Source organism: Maniola hyperantus, chromosome 18 (assembly GCF_902806685.2).
Source record: "Maniola hyperantus chromosome 18, iAphHyp1.2, whole genome shotgun sequence".
In the NCBI taxonomy this organism is placed as follows: Eukaryota; Metazoa; Arthropoda; class Insecta; order Lepidoptera; family Nymphalidae; genus Maniola; species Maniola hyperantus.
In genome coordinates this window covers 6477100-6494274 of record NC_048553.1, presented here as the reverse complement: position 1 = coordinate 6494274, position 17175 = coordinate 6477100, and the positions used below count along the sequence as shown (strand labels likewise).

The 17175-nt window shown below is 35.7% G+C and overlaps 1 protein-coding gene across 2 annotated transcripts in view; it reads right to left on the bottom strand.

Moving 5' to 3' along the window:
• Window positions 1–4933, bottom strand: part of LOC117990746 (zinc transporter ZIP1-like) — a 30968-nt gene extending 26035 nt beyond the window's left edge. For both annotated transcript variants that reach the window (XR_011237833.1, XM_034978234.2), the window contains exon 1: window positions 4479–4933. Coding sequence is in view for 1 of the 2 variants with exons in the window: in XM_034978234.2 (XP_034834125.1) it covers window positions 4479–4761 (283 nt within the window). In the remaining variant the exon portion in view is untranslated. The remainder of the gene's footprint in view (window positions 1–4478) is intronic.
• Between the last annotated feature and the right edge of the window lie 12242 nt (window positions 4934–17175).

The following is a 17175-nucleotide window of genomic DNA, read 5'->3' as shown; positions in this document are numbered from 1 at the left end:
GAAAAGGTGACTGACTGACTGACTGATCTATCAACGCACAGCTCAAACTACTTACTGGACGGATCGGGCTGAAATTTGGCATGCAGATAGCTAGTATGTAATAGGGGTTTGAAATTTGTGTAATCCACGCGGACGAAGTCGCGAGCATAAGCTAGTCCTATACATACATCACAAAAATAAAAAACTCAGTGGGCGTTAACCATTTTGATACGCCAACCAATCATAACTAACGTTTTCAAATTGAATTTCGAACGTTTTTGAAAACATTTTTGAATAGGCTACTTGACACTTTTTTTAAGTTGGTCTTAAATGGTTAATATTTGTCCTATTATATCAAAAAAATTAACACTATATTTTTTTGCGCCCTAAAAACCGTAAAACTTTAATTTAAAAATATATTTTTCTTAGCCACGTGAAAACACTGTCGGCCATGTTTGGCCGATAGATTATCTGTGCTCTGACGTCATGCATTTGTAAACAACAGCATAACCTCCCAAAGTTTAATAAACATGACTTCTATACTAGTTTACATGAAAAATATAGTAATTATCGTTATTGTATCATCCGAGAATGTAAAAAACGCATCGATAAAGACCACAGGAAAGTTGTGGATTAGAGTGCCCAGTGAAATAAATATACGTAACACGCAAAGACTTGCTTAAAGGGATCCTATATGACTAACGACTTCAACCCAAATTTATTTTTGCAAAGATCACTTTGTTGTAAGTCTTACCTAATAACTTATTCAATTTATAAAGAGAAAACGATATTTTTTTACCTATTACTATGAGTTTTTAGAAATATATAAAAACTAGCTTATGCTCGTGACTTCGCCCGCGTGGACTTCATAAATTTCAAACCTCCATTTAACCCACTCAGGGGTGGAATTTCAAAAAATCCTTTCCTAGTGGATACCTTCTCTTTACCTACAAAGAACACACGCACCAAATTTTATGTATCTAGAACCAGCTGTTTAGATGTTTAGGCTGTGCGTTGATATATAAGTTAGTCAGGACTCTAAATTTTATATATATGGATACTACGTTAGTCCCCGCGTGACATAGGGATGACATTTCTTTGTTTACATATTTAATGACGTCACATCATGGCTGACAGCGTTTTCTGCGTTTCAAATAAAAATAAAAACTGTATTTTTTTAAATTGGATTTATATATCCATCCTGCGTTTTTAATAATTGTTATTGATATATTTCGTTGTCTTAAGCAAAATACTATAATAAGTAATCATTTATTGGACGGAATTAGATATGACTCAAGTAGCCTATTGAATTTCGAATGTTTTATTTATTATTAGTATCTACCTACTTATTATAATGAATTGGTCTACTTATTCTAATCCATGTTTGCTAATACAAAGTTCTCGTTATCAGTTTCCGTTAAGATATTGAACTATAGATAGGTATATAGATAAATATAGACAGAAATAGCAAGTTAAATGGATTTGAATTTGATAGCGCATAACGCGATAAAATCAACACTTTAGAGTTAGATATTTTATGGAAGCGATTTAATACAGATTGGCATTAATATGATTGGCATTAAATAGACGATTAACACAGGGAAGGATTTTACGTACCTATAACTTTATAAGGTAGAGCAGTGGACAGAAATCACCGAGGAGAACAGAAATGTACTTTCTGTTTGAAAAAATCTTTTGAGGATACCATGGTAGATTGCACAGTTAAAGGCTAAAGCCGGCCAAGTGTGAGTCAGATTCGCGTACTGAGGGTACCGTACTGCAGTCGTATTTTTTCGATATTTTCCACGATAAATCAAAAACTAATGCATAAAAATAAATAAAAATTATTTTTTAGAGTGAACAGGTAAACCCCTTTCATAATACCCCACTTGGTATAGTAATCTTACTTTTAAAGTTGAAAATACCAATTAGTATTGTTCCTGAACACACTTTAAATTTTGTGTGTGATGTAACCACAAATTCACGGTTTTCGGATTTTTTCCCTTTACGTGTGCTATGAGACCTACTTGCCTACCTGCCAAATTTCATAATTCTAGTTCCACGGGAAGTAACCCTATAGGTTTCTTGACAGACAGACAACGAAATGATCTTACAGGGGTTCCTTTTTCTTTTTGAGGTACGGAATCCTAAAAAAGGTCGTTAAACAGAAAATACTAGTATACTAAGTACAGTATAATAATACTGTATAGGGTAATGATTATAAATTCGAAAGTGTGTTTGTTTGTTGGTCTGTTGGTTTGTTAGTTTGTCCTTCAATCACGTCTCAACGGTGCAACGGATTGACGTAACTTTTTGCATGGGTATAGATAAAGACCTGGAGACAGAGAGAGAGAGAGACCTAAGAGACACAGGCGACTTTTTGTCCCGAAAAATCAAAGAGTACCACGCTGGCCATGTGCGGATTGGTAGACTTCACATACCTACCTTTGAGAACATTATGGTGAACTCTCAGGCGTGCAGGTTTCCTCACGATGTTTCCCTTCACTGTTAAAGCAAGTGATATTTTACTTAAAATGCATATAACTACGAAAAGTTAGAGGTGCGTCCCCGGGATAGAACCCCTAACCTTTGATTATAAGGCGGATGTCCTAACATCACATCATATCACAGCTTATTATTTTTTCTATAGATCTTAAACTCTAAAAAATTAGAATTTAAAATCACTGATTTCTTTTTATTGATTGATTTATAGCCGGATCTTATGGAAAACTCTGTCATCAGAAAGGTACCTACCAAGTAAGTAGTATAATAAATCAATATTATAATTACGGAAATATTTTTTTACTTAAAACAGTCAGTCAGGAAAACATTTTTAGAACCTAAATCCGCTTAGTTTGCAGTCAGTTCTGTGTTTTTTCCTTTTCCTGTTAAATTGACAAACCTGCGTAGGATTTCCGTTCATATGCACCATTCCGTGCACCACTAGTATCGTGCGTAATATACACTAATCGATTGTTAATGATTTTCTTAAATTCATTAAAGAAGAAACAACGCTGGTCTACTAGCTACGTATTCTAACGTACAAAATGAAGATCGCTGAATACGACCATAAGTATTACAATGATCCTAGATACATGGTATAGACGAAATTATGTAAAATAATGTTTGTAGAGTTGCAAGATTTGAGTGCATTGATGTTGGTATCAAGTACCTACCTATCAAAAGTAATCTTTGACTTATAAAATAACTAATTGACTCTCCCTGGCTATATACGGGAAAGCTTTTAACGAACCGGCTATTCTGTAGACTAGACGTAAATATGAATAAAAATATATTCTATTCTAATTATATTCTATTCTATGTACATTGTACAAGCATATGAAATGTTCTAAATATAGAAATCTACGAAAATATTTACAAGATAATTTAACACCTAATTAGTAATTATTACTCAGCCAAAGCTAATTGCGACTTTGTAGTAGGTATCTTCCTACGAGTATTTAGAGAAAGAGAAGAGATTCAGTATAGAAAAATTGATACGATATTTTTAATAAAACAAAGCGAAATATGAAAAATAAAAAAATTTAAGATTCTTGAGTCTAATTTTAAGATATTAATCATAACAACATTTGACCTTTAAGTAAGTACAAGTAAACAGCTCGTAACTTAAGATGTTGAAACGCACCTGTGCGAACATAAAACACTTCGCACTCATCTACAAAATATTTTTTTTTTTTTATTCAGATACAAGTTAGCCCTTGACTGCAATCTCACCTGGTGGTAAGTGATGATGCAGTCTAAGATGGTAGCGGGCTAACCTGGAAGGGGTATGGCAGTTTTATTAAACCCATACCCCCTTAGTTTTTACACGGCATGGTACCGGAACGCTAAATCGCTTGGCGGCACGGCTTTGCCAGTATGGTGGTAACTAGCCACGGCCGAAACCTCCCACCAGACCAGACCAAAAAATTTAGAAATTATAAATTTCAAATCCCCGCCGGGAATCGAACCCGGGACCTCCCACTAATAAGACCACAGCACTTACCACTGCGCCAGGGAGGTCGTCAAATTGCTTATTTGGTGACACCTAGGTAATAAAATACATCTTTTGTATTTTGTTAAGAAGGAATAATGTAACACTTTGAATAACTTGAACATAAGAGGATAAATTTTTAACAAAAGTTTCAGACTTGGCAAACACTTTTTGATGACTTATACACGTATCCAAAATGGAGAAATTAGCTGCTTCTCAAATCAGAACTAACTGAATCAATTTGTTATTTATCACTAAAACGAATCTAAAAAATTGTAAAAATTACAGATCGAAAATATCATCAGAACGCTGGCAGCGTTACCTCGTTGAATGGCCAGCCCTCCGGTCCCCCGTGGATTCCGCGAGACGGGATGAAAGGCCCTTAAAAAAGGATCTAGCATCACGAACCCATGGTCTCCACCCCAAAAGGCACAAATATGAAACTATTTTCTATATTCTCATATTTGCGCCTCTACTTAGAAGAAGAAAAATAAATAGAACTCACCTTGCAAGTGGTGAATGTTGTGGTCGACCTCGGGGAGTAAATGCAGGAAGGTGGTTGACAGGAGCACACCGCCACCGAACGAGAGCAAGGTCATAACAATTTTGTTTTTTGATTTTAACGAGCCGGCTTCTTCGGCAGATATCCAGTTGAACCGCTTCGCCACAAACATAGGCACGAGACCACATATCATGCAGGCGCAGAACAACACCACCATAGACACCCCCTTGGCGACGATCACACCCTCGGTGTCATTCGGGCCATGCATCGCTTCTAAATCTGCCATTTTTTTAGGTTGTACTTCTCACAAGTTTGGAGGAGAATTGGACCGGCTTAAGGGCACGTCCTCTTTTATACCGCTTTGTGGTATCAGCGATATGCGCGTGCGTCGGCTCGGACCGACACGCCTGTACTATAACCACCGGCTTCAGTTCGTTCCACTCCAGCGTAGCCTTTGCATACAAAACAAAGCCTTTGAATGCGTTGCGCTAAATGCGTTAATTGAGATATTAGTATTTACATCTATATGAAATGTGTGTTACGAGCAAGTTCTCATGTAAACACGTTTGATAAGATCGGGAAAATACCTAGGTACCTACTTCAGTTAAAGAAATTTTTTTTTGTTGCGAAGGAAATAAGTCATTATTATTATTATATTATTTTGAAACTGTTTGTAGAAATTAAAAGATTTTTATTCAATTAATAAACCTTAACACTTGGTTTTTCTTTTGGAAGCTTAAGACCCAATTCCACCAAGCATTTAACCCCCGTTTAGTTCCCTATCCCTTTTTGTCAGATGACATAGGTACGCGATATTCAAAAAGGAGAGATACAAAGCAAAGATCGTTAACTAAACCATGATTAATTGGCTTGATGAAATTAGGCAATAGGCTTCGTAAAAAAGAAAAATAATTAACAATAATTGATATTGGAATGTACTTAGAAATCGAATAAAATTTGGTTCTAATGTAAGTAACTTTAATAAATTGACTTTTAAGGATACTGTAGTAAAACAAGCACCCCTATAATTTTGTCCAGTACATCTGTTCATCCATGTGGTCCGGTTATTTCAAAAATAAACTATCAAGTTTAACAATTGATTTTGAATCGTCGAGTGAACCTACAAGAAGTGACATAAGACCGTAGTGTGGAATCTCCACAAGAGAACTTTGTCCAAAATTATATTTCCAAAAGTTAAGCCTATACGATCTCATAATGGATCTCTTATTAATAATTGTAAATACTTTATTACATAAACAAGCATTAGGTAACATCCAAAAGATTTTAAGACTTTATATCTTAAGCAATCACTGTGTACATTACAAACAAAATAATTCCACGAATCGACAAAAACTTAATAGGCAAAAATCTTGTCTTGAATAACAACCATTTTGGTTTGGCTTGAAGTTATTGAGAGTTGGCATTATGATATAACACGACCCAAGAATTTTGAAATGTTTTACATAAACTGAGACGAAAGATCTCATCTTTGCATTTACTCTACACTCGTTTATCGTTTGAGGATGTACTTAATATTTTTATAATTATACGCTGGTTTCATTTCTAAGTGCGTTACACTATCACTCAATTGACGCAGTGTTATTCTTTTTTTACATTTCATTTTATGTTAAAACTAGCATATGGCAGCGACTTCGTCCGCGTTGACTACACTTTCAAACCCCTGTTTTACCCCTTTAGGTTTTGAATTTTCAAAATTCCATTCTTAGTCTACGTCTATATTATGTCTACGTCATAATAGCTATCTGCACACCAAATTTCAGCCCGATGAGTCCAGTAGTTTGCGCTGTGCGTTGATAGATCTGTCAGTCAGCTTTTCCTTTTATATTTCAAACCCCCATTTAAGCCACTTTGGGGTGGAATTTCGAAAAATCCTTTCTTAGTGGATAGCCTACGTACCTACCTAGTACCTACCTACATATACTTTACCTACCTTTACAAGGAACACGCTCTCCAAATTTCATGTCTCTAGGATCAGTGGTTTAGGCTGTGAGTTGATATACATATAAGTAAGTCAGTCAGTCGGTCAGGGCTATGAATTTTATATAATACCTATACTATATGATATTATTATAATCTGTTATAACTATAGTATTATATTTGAGGCTTATCTATTAAATGCTCTACTTAATTCAATCAGTAGCAGAAATTGTTTTACTGCTGTTTAAAACCTTACCAATTTAATACCATATTACTATGTTTAAGCACTTTATTCTATTTCCTATTATTTTATCTAACAACTTAATCAATCCTTCCATTATTATTATCTGATAGTATCTAATCAAATGGATCATATTGTTAATAGTAGGTAGAGTTGCCATTCGTTCGGATTTCCTTGGAATTGTCTTTGAACAAATCTTGTTTTTGATGATAAAACAGAGTTGAGATGTAGATACCTAATTATAAATATTGGAAAACCTTTTGTACCTAAACAGTGCCATTAGATATGATCTTCCATGTTAAATAAGTCGTAATCAAAAAATTAAAAAATACGACTTCCTAATTTTTTTCATATTTGAAAATTATTTTCGAATTGTATGATTATTATGATTGGTTGGTGTCTCAAAATGGTTAATGCCCACTGAGATTTGTGTCTCAGTCATTTGTATAGGATTACGTTACAGAGAGAGAGCGATATACGTCTACTTCTTCTTCCATGGATAGAGTATAGATAATAGGTACCTACCTCTAAGATAACACGACCCGAATAATTTCTATGGATTAGATAGAAAGCAATTAGATAAACTTTTTATTCTAACTTTTTATAGAAAAGTAGATAAATATGCCTACACAATATATTGATCTATTTATTAAGTAGTAACTCGAACACAGCAACACACATTAAAATAGAATCACAACGATTCTTATCTATTGTGCCGTATTATCATATTCGTTACATTTTATTATTTATGAACAGGTGAATTGTGTAAAGCCGAACGCACATTACAATATTTTTACACACTTGTAATCACAATAGGATACCTACTCCATATTTCCCATTATCTTCCAAAAACTGTAAACTTAAAGCTAGTGCTAGAAGTACTTAGTATTTAAAATACCGTAGCAATAGTCGAATTTTACCCGACTACGGCAAATGTTGTATGGAAGCAGGCGTTACTTTGATTACGGCAAAGTCAAAATGAAAACCTACAGCTTTACGTGCTCTCAGAGGCACGAGGGTGGAAACACCACCACCTTCCTCATCTGTACCTACTATTTAGCTATTGGTTCAGTAGGTAGTTTTTTTTAGTAGTATTTATCGCTTAGTTACGAACGAACAAACAATTTTTTTTATACTTAATACTAGCTGATCCTCGCGGCTTCGCCCGCGTAGATTTAGGTTTTTAAAGATCCCGTATAGCCTATGTCACTCAGGAATAATGTAATGTAATGTAAATAAATGTAATTTTTAAAATCGGTTCAGTAGTTCCAAAGATTACCCCCTACAAACAAACTTAACGACATTACCTCTTTATATAATAGTATAGATTATTATAAATGGAGTGAATATTCAAAATAAATAATGACCGACTAATTCCCTCTGAAACAGGTAGTCTGGGAAAAACAATTAAAAGGCCAATTTCCTGCACTCATTGAGCCGGGATTAGTCGTGATGATGGCAAGAGACCTGATGGATTGACGCTGGTTCCCTGGGAACGGGGACGGGCGCTAATGTGGGACGCAACTTGCGTTGACACATTGGCCCCGTGTCATATCAGGAAGACAGCATCAAGACCGGGAGCTGGCGGGAGCGGGAAACAGTTGAAAACGGCAAGCGGCGCAAGTATGCCTCTCTTATAGAGAGTTACATTTTTGTGCCGTTTGCCGTGGAGACCCTAGGGCCATGGAGTCTTAGTGCAAAAAAAAAATTACGAGACCGCGATTAATAGCCTCATCTGGTGACAGAAGGGCTGGCTCATTTTTTACGCAACGGATCAGCCTGGCTGTCCAGCGCGGATATGCAGCCAGTATTCTTGGCACCATTCCACGCGGTCATGATTTATATAGTAATTTGACTTGATAACTTAATAAGTACTTCTCGAATGATATTTGAAATATAGTAATTTATAATAAAAAAAAATAAAAAAGGCCAAATTAGCCTCTAAAAAGCTTGGGGTGCTCAACATTGCAAAGCGGTACTTCGCGCCCGAGCACAGGATTCTTCTCTATAAAACGCAAGTCAGCCCACATAATTTATGGAGCACTGCTCTCACCTTTGGGCCGGAGCACCCCAGTACCAACTTCTTCAATTTTATTGGATCCAAAGGCGGGGTGTCGGATTTGTGGACGATCCCAAACTAACCGGCTCGTTGGAAAGCACCACTGCAGAGACGTAAGATCTCTTTGCATGGTCTATCGCCTTTTAATAGGAAGTGTTCTGAAGAGCTGTTGTCTGGCCTCATTCCACCCTCCTTTTTCTACAAAATTACTAAATAATTTTAAATACATATCAAATAATTTGGAATAAAGTCCCTTCGACGATGTTCCCATTAGATTACAACGCGGGGTTATTCCAGGGGCGAATCAACAAATTCCTGAAAGGCCGGCAACACATAGGACTAGACTAAGATTTGAATTTTCTGATTTTACAAAAATTGTGGGGGGCATGATAGCAACGTTGAGTAAACGTTTCTTCTATTCTAACAACTTGATATCAGGTGATCGGTAATAAAGCCAAAAAATATCTAAATATATTAATTGTCCTGAAATTGTCCAAATACAGCTTTATTGTAATATTATCTAAGTATAGATAGCTCAATTTCTATGTAAGTAGATAGATAAAATATAATATCTATTAAGAGATAATTTTCAGTAGGTAAGATAGTCTGTAAGGAACAAAAGACGTCAACGATCTCTTGGTATGAAGTAAAACGTTCAAGGTCAGATAAAAACAAAAAACGGTATTAAGTTAGCCGAGTTAGCCGAAATCAAATGACGTAGACCGTACACAGAGTAGGTACATTGGTATAATGTATAAGTATTTATTTCACGCCATCTTATTGCCCTTTAAAATAGATTTATTGTAATTCGAACATTGCAAGGACTTGTTTTTTTAAAGTATTTAGCAGTCATGTAAATCTCTTATGAAAATATTTGGATATTACACTATCATAATATTGCACTATGTACAAACCAAGCTATAAACGTATACTTACTAATTGAAAAGTAACACATGATATTCAAGAAGTAGGTAGGTACACTGAAGTATTTGTAATCAGCGCCGGCACAAGCAAACTCTTCGCCCTAGGCGAATTACTATTCGCGCCTCTGGAGACAAACATTTGCTGTGTTTGTAACAAAATAAAACGCAAAAACTATTCAAATAATTTTCTTAAATAACTCAAGACTTAGTTTTTTTTTAGAAGTTAAATTTTCTATTGTTCAGTACAAAAGACCTGCACGCTTGCGTGACTTTAACCAAGTAGGTAGGTACTAATGAGTAGGTACGTCGATTTTAATAATTTGTATTTTGTGTGTGAAATTTTCTTATTGAATTTTTGAGAAATAAAGCGTGAAGCTCGCCTGACTTCATCATACACACGTGTAGATTTTTGTTTCTACAGTGTAGAAACAAAAAATATTTTTACATTGTATTGGTTTTGAAAGTCGGTTTTTTAAATTATCTTTTTATCTTACAGGGGCGTTGTAAAATAAACAGAAAAGCACTAGACACGAGAGCGAAGCGAGCGTGAAAATTTCTTTAATTTTATAGAAACGATTCTTAGGTACGGCAGATAAAACTGTCGCCATGCTGCTCTCCAACAGTGCCCTAGGCGGTTTCCTAGCTCGCCTTTATGGACGAGCCGGCCCTGATTGTTGTGTCGAAAGAAATACCAACCCCATAATAAACTTGACCTACTTTGCATATCTCAGACGTATTTACGTTTACATAGTAGGGTAAAATCGTAGCCAGGCTCCTCGATCTAATGATAGACATACATAATCCATTTAGTATAACGCTTATTTTATAGGTACCTTTATATAATATGTCTTTTTTCTTCAAAATAATATAGTGATAGTCATGAATCCTTTGCTAAACACATATCTTGTTTCAGTCGCACCACTCCTAAAAAGGAGTGAATCTGGACTTGTTTCAACCTTTTCGTGGAACACTGCCATGTCACTTTGTTTTCTTATCCGCAGAACCTGTACCGTAACCTTGAATATGAACATGGCATTTACACCAGATATATCTACTGCTTGCTACTGAGGCCGAGGTATAATATAACGTATCCTATTCAAGGAAAATTGATTCATTTGAAATAATCTTCCTGAATGTATCTAATATTTTACTAACTTATTTAGGCACCTATTTATTTAAGTATAAAAACTTGTTTTTTATTATTAAGTGTCAGCAAAATTAAAATGGACCCAAGTTGAAGTTCTTAGGTAAAACTTGGATTCGATTCGATTAAATCAGTTAGGAAGGATTGTAATTAAATAATTCTGGTTTTCTGGGTTAACCTAGTCTGAAAGCTTTAGAGTGCCAGCCAGGTAACCTCACAGTGTGCCTGGGTGCTGCTGGTCAGGCTGGTCACCTCTAACTTTTCGCAGTTATGTGCGTTCTAATAAATTAAATATCACTCGCTTTAACGGTGAAGGAAAACATCGTGAGGAAACCTGCATCCCTGAGAGTCCTCCAAAATGTTCTCAAAGGTGTAGTCTGCTAATCCGCAATTTGACAGCGTGGTGGACTATGGCCAAACCCTTTTCATACTGAGAGGAGACCCCTGCTCAGTAGTGAGCTGGTTATGGGTTGATAATGATTATGATGATGGTATAAGTAGACACAGGTACATAAATCCCCGTATTAGTATACTTTTACCTATCTGTAATATAGGTTTAGAAACTGGTTCTCGACTGTGCAAAACATATAATATTGCATCTTATCGCTTTCGGGATTCCCACAGGTAAGGATACTATAACATATAACAAAGTCAGGCATCAACGATGCTGCTGAATAACCAGGCAAGTGATATCAGGAAACATTCCAACTATTATTAAACTTTACTTTCGTTTCAAATCTTGCGATGGATTTGCTGATGCATCCGACTATTCGAAAGTACCTACTTGTAAAAGTTTATTTGAATAAAAAAGATTTTTATTCACTTTTTATTTATTTATTTTGTAATTCTTCGAAAGTTGTAATTATAACTTCATGTGACCTCAACATGGAAATCATCCAACGCTTTGACGCGGCTCATCGATTTAAACGCATTGTAAAAACCACTTTAGAGATAATAAACTTGCTCCGATTTAACTTAAACTGCTGGTAGGTATGATAAATTTCTATATTAATTTCAAATTAGGGCATTTATGATTTTTTTTAAGTTAAGTAGGTACCTATACGTGTTTTAGAAATAAAATCAGTGGGTACTATTATAATTAAATAACTATGTTTTTTTTTAATCTGTAAGGGGAGTATAGATCTATACTCGCCCTAATTTCAAATCAATTTTCGCCTTGGCATAAATAATACCTAATCAAAATCTATGTTAATTGCATTTTAATTATTACGTATTTACCAACGTTCTAATAAACTAAAATAAATAGTAATCACTATTATAATTGTATCAAATACTTAGACATTAAAAACATTCAAACTTGATAGCGAATTTGTATAAAATCCAACCTACTTTTGTAGTTAGGTGCTTATACTTTATGAACATCGCAGTCCATGCAATAATCATCAAATAGGGTCATGTTTTCTCCTTTACATATTAATGTGCAGCTTTCGCAAGATGTGCATACGTCAGTACCCTTATTATGCGAAAGTGTGTTTGTTTGTCGGTTAATTAGTTTGTTGGTTTGTCCTTCAATCACGTCGCAACGGATCAACGTGATTTTTTGCATTGCTATAGTTAAAGACTTTCAGAGTGACATAGGCTACTTTTTATCCCGGAAAGTCAAAAAGTTTCCACGGCCGAGACGAAATCGCGGGCATCATCTACTTAGTTTATGATAATAAGTATTTGTATAGATATTTGTATATATTAGTATGCAGTATGGATGACTGAAAACACATATTAAAGCGTTTCTAGGCGATCTTAGCCATGTTCTTAGCATTCTCTAAGATTGTTTTACAAAATTATGAATCTACAATGGCTAATTCCTTTGTACACAATCTCTAAACTAAACTAAAATATCACGTCTAAATCTATTGCTATCCCTTTCATAATGTTGCTTGCGGAAAAGGAAAGCACTAGATTAAGACCTGTTAATTTAGTTTAGTTTAGAGATTGTGTACTAGAGAATCGGGTAAATTTTAGATAGGTTGGTACTTACTTTAGGAATAAATCTATATTATTTGCAAGTTTTCCTTCACCAAATAAGGCACGCTCCTAGAAAAAATAAATTATAGTAAGTAGTTCCCCGATATTATGATTGTAGTTACCTATACCTACCAAAACAAAGACCTATGTCATTCTATTAAAAATTAGATATGGTATGTATGAAAGAAACTTTGTGGTCGCTTGCAAATCTATAAGCTTAACAGGATTGTATTTTAGTGATTTGAATTCTATTGAATGTAAAGTGAACCACCGAAACAATACTAAGTATTAACAATAGAACAACATGCATACATAATATATCAGAGATAGAACGTGCGTATTCGCATTGTTCCAAAGTTAATGGAAAATCCACAGACATTAATTTTAAAGATAAGTAGCTGTCTTGGCATCAAGTATGTATAGTACAGATTGTTATCTCGACCTGTCGCAAACTATACTTAGGCACTTGTTACTGAAAAACATACTTATCTGGAAATATTAATTTGCAGGAACCATACAATTACTGGACGCCTGGTTTTCAACCTATCCATGTTTACCGCAACCAACCGAAAAACTTATTTTGCGTACTATGCATAATTGTATCACTGTACCATACCTACTTACTTGTCTGGTGTTCCTAATAAATTATAAGAGGTAGAGCGGTTACGCACTCATCCGATCCGAGTCCGTGAAAATACGGATATAAAACTCGGACCGAACTCGGATATTGCTTACGCACTAATCCGATCTTTGACATATATCTACGTCATACGTCCGATTTGAAGCTGATGCACATCCGAGAAATCCTCACGGATGACGGAGAGAAATCGGATGACAGAAGTCAGATCTAGTGCGTAAGCTACCATACAAATTGTTCTATGACGAGTTCTACAATGAGTGCGTAACCGCCCGTAGTAGTTCAAAGAGGGTACACTTTCTAGTGACTTAACTACACACGGAAACTTTCTCTGGGAAATAGGTTACACCCTAGAAGTCACTGAAAACTACTAACGTCAAAATCCATAAAGCCAGAAACGAAAAAATTGTGAACATGTATAAACAAACATACACATTAACATAAACATATATTATAAGTCAGTACTTTCCCTATAAAGTTCAAACACTTATATGCCTAATATTCAGCACAAAAAAGTCTTTCAAAATTCGTTTAGGTAAATACCTACTTTTGAATGAATGAAACAGTTTTTATTATTTCCTGAAAAACTGAGTGAGTTATGCCGTTTTGAAATAACTGATTCAATTACATCAAGAGAAGTTTCCAATTACTAATTACAACGTCACGATCAACCGAACAGTCAATTGCGAATAATTTAGCACGATAATTCAGCAAGGTATTCCGATCACGATCAAGGAAATTGCTGAGTTCGAATTCGAAACGTCAAAGGGGATTCCTGGGACGTTGTTTTGGCAGTTGCCTGAACATAATTAGTTTAATGATGGCCACTTATTGACAAAGACCGTTGGTATACGGTAAAAATGATATTTTAGGGTAACGGTAACGGGTTTCCGTATCTCAAAAGAAAAAAAAGGAACCCTTATAAGATCTTCTTTGTCTTATTTTAATGTATAAAACGGGTACATACCACGATTAATTTTTGTTTTTATTTGTCTATATTTCAACCCAATTGAATGGGTCGTGGTCACGACGGGACTGCGGTGCTTCTTTCTTTATTTTTTTTTTTCGTTCGGGGAGGAGAAAAATCCTCATGGATGCCTCCGGCATGCCCGACTCCACAATGGCCTACGGACTAAAAACCTCCTCCCCCCCCCTCCGCTCAATCTTTCAGGTAAAAACTTTGCATTGCATCTGAAAGATGGCTGTCTTTAGAGTTTAGGCGCTATCTTTTTTCTGCCTATCCCATTCATCCGTGATTCTTCTTTTAATAATAGCACGCAACATTTCAGTGCATGCATCCCACTGTGATTCGCTTCAGAGCATACGAGGAACAAGATTCGTAGGCGTTATTGATTCGCCTTCTCCCTGGGCTTCTTTTCTTTTGTGCTCGAACTCCACACACTGAAATATTGCGTGCTCTGGCGTGTCTTCTGCACCGCAATACAAGCATGAGTCACTGGGCGCTTTCCCAATAGCATGGAGGTAGGTATTAAACACACCATGGCCACAAAGTGCTTGAGTTATAAACTTATCCAATTACTGCGGTGCTGCGAGAGATGAAGTTCGAGCTGTCAAGGGCAGTAGCGAACTACCCTCTTTCTTTTTCTTTTCGCTGGAACTTCACGAGCTGTCTGGCAAAATACACTCACAACGTCACTATTAACTTTCGATGTCGTACGATGCTGTCCTGGTTTGCATAATTCTACCACTGGATTCCACATATTTGCTAGTTTAAAACCATCCTCACGATTGAAATTCTGGTGTTTGCGAATTTCAATCTCTTTGTCTATCTAATGTCTTCTTTGTCTATCTGTCTGTCGTGTTTGTCAAGACCCAAGTATAAGGTACTTCCTGTAGCAATGTTTTATAGCACAAGTAGAGGGAAAAAAAGGGAAGAAAAACCGTAAGTATATTTTTCACCGACTTCAAAAAAAGGAGGAGGTTCTCAATTCGTCGGAATCTTTTTTTTTTTTTTTTTTTTTTATGTATGTTCCCCGATTACTCAAAAACGCCTGGACCGATTTTGAAAATTCTTTTTTTGTTTGAAAGGGTATACTTCAAAGTTGGTCCCATTTCAATTTGGTGAAGATCTGATGAACATCTTCGAAGATAGATACTGGAACTCCTCAACGGATAAGAGTAAATTGCTCGCGATCAGTGTAATAGCTTAGTAAACAGTAGATTTTTAACCAGTCATAGCATAATTCCATGGGGCCACTAAAAATTGTGAAATAAAAAAATTTTACAAAAAAAATAAAAACCGACTTCGTTACACAAACACTAAAAATTGAAAAATAATTTAATTTATTACCGAATATATTATGTATACAAGAGTTAATATAGTTCCATAATAATATTTTTTGGGGGTCGGTGCCAATGAGGTGCCATTGTGGAGTCCCATAAAAATATGAAGTCTAGACGATTCGCGCAGCTAAAGCTAATTGGCACCGGCACCAAAAAGTATTATTATGGAACTATATTAACTCTTTTATACATAATATATTCGGTAATAAATTAAATTATTTTTCAATTTTTAGTGTTTGTGTAACGAAGTCGGTTTTTATTTTTTTTGTAAAAATTTTTTGGTTAGGTACATCACCAAAAAATAGGTCGTATTTCTTGAACGATAATACGTGACATTCATAAATATATAAAAGGAAAAGGAGACTGACTGATTGATTAAATTTGTGTAGTTCCCCCGAACGAAGTCACGGGCATAAGCTAGTATACCTTTTAAATTTTTTAATACTTGTTGCACTCAAAGGAACTTCCTCAGATAGGAAGGTATATTATTTCAGTCATATAGATTCATTAATTTGACTGGTCACGCAAGGATTACTTACCTTATCCCTCGTAATTATTTGAAAAAGCCTTTGGCGTAATAATAGTCAATTTAAGTAGCAATATTTAAATTACTCCTATAAGCCTAATTAATTACATTAATCTCTATTGGCTATTGAAAATAATCTTATCTGTGGGTAATTTTTTCATAGTTAATCTTATCCAACTATATAACATATACACCCGTATATTATATCGGTATAATGTGTGTATCATAAATATTAAGTCTATCCGAAAAGCCGAAAGAATTTTCCTTGATCCAAGAAGCCTTCAGTATAGCAGTATCAGTTTAATCCACGAAACATGTAATTTGAATTTAATATTCAGGGTACTGGGCCCGAAGGGCACTGAATGGATTACTAAGCCTCCGCTGTACGTCTGTCTGTCCGCACGACCGCCCGCCCGCCTAACCGACCGCCCGCCCGAGGTCCGTGTGTGAGTTGATATTTTCAATGAAAGAAATGTCAAAAAATACGACCGTAGTACGGAACCCACGAGTCTGATTCGCACTTGGCCGGGTTTTTTTATTTTTTTATTTACAGACTACCGTAGCAGCACCATTACAAAACTTTGTAGGTAAGATACCTACCTACCTATAGTACGCGACAGGTCGAGATGACAATCATGGTGGCGACGACCCGCACACCCGCACGGAGATTAATCCGGTGCGGGATAAGCCTTATAGCGCGGGCGATGTGCGGGTGTGCGGGGCGTCCCCCCGCCTCATACCCCGATTGCCATCTCGACCTGTTACGTACTCTAAAGAAATCACCACAATGTATTGTACAAGTAATAAATAATTACTTAATTATGTCGTTCAAAACCATTGATAGCACTATAAGGCATGTTTCTTTATAGCACTTAATAGATACAAATCGCGACGCCAGCGAAGCGCGACAGTAACTGGACCCACACGATTACATACGATTTG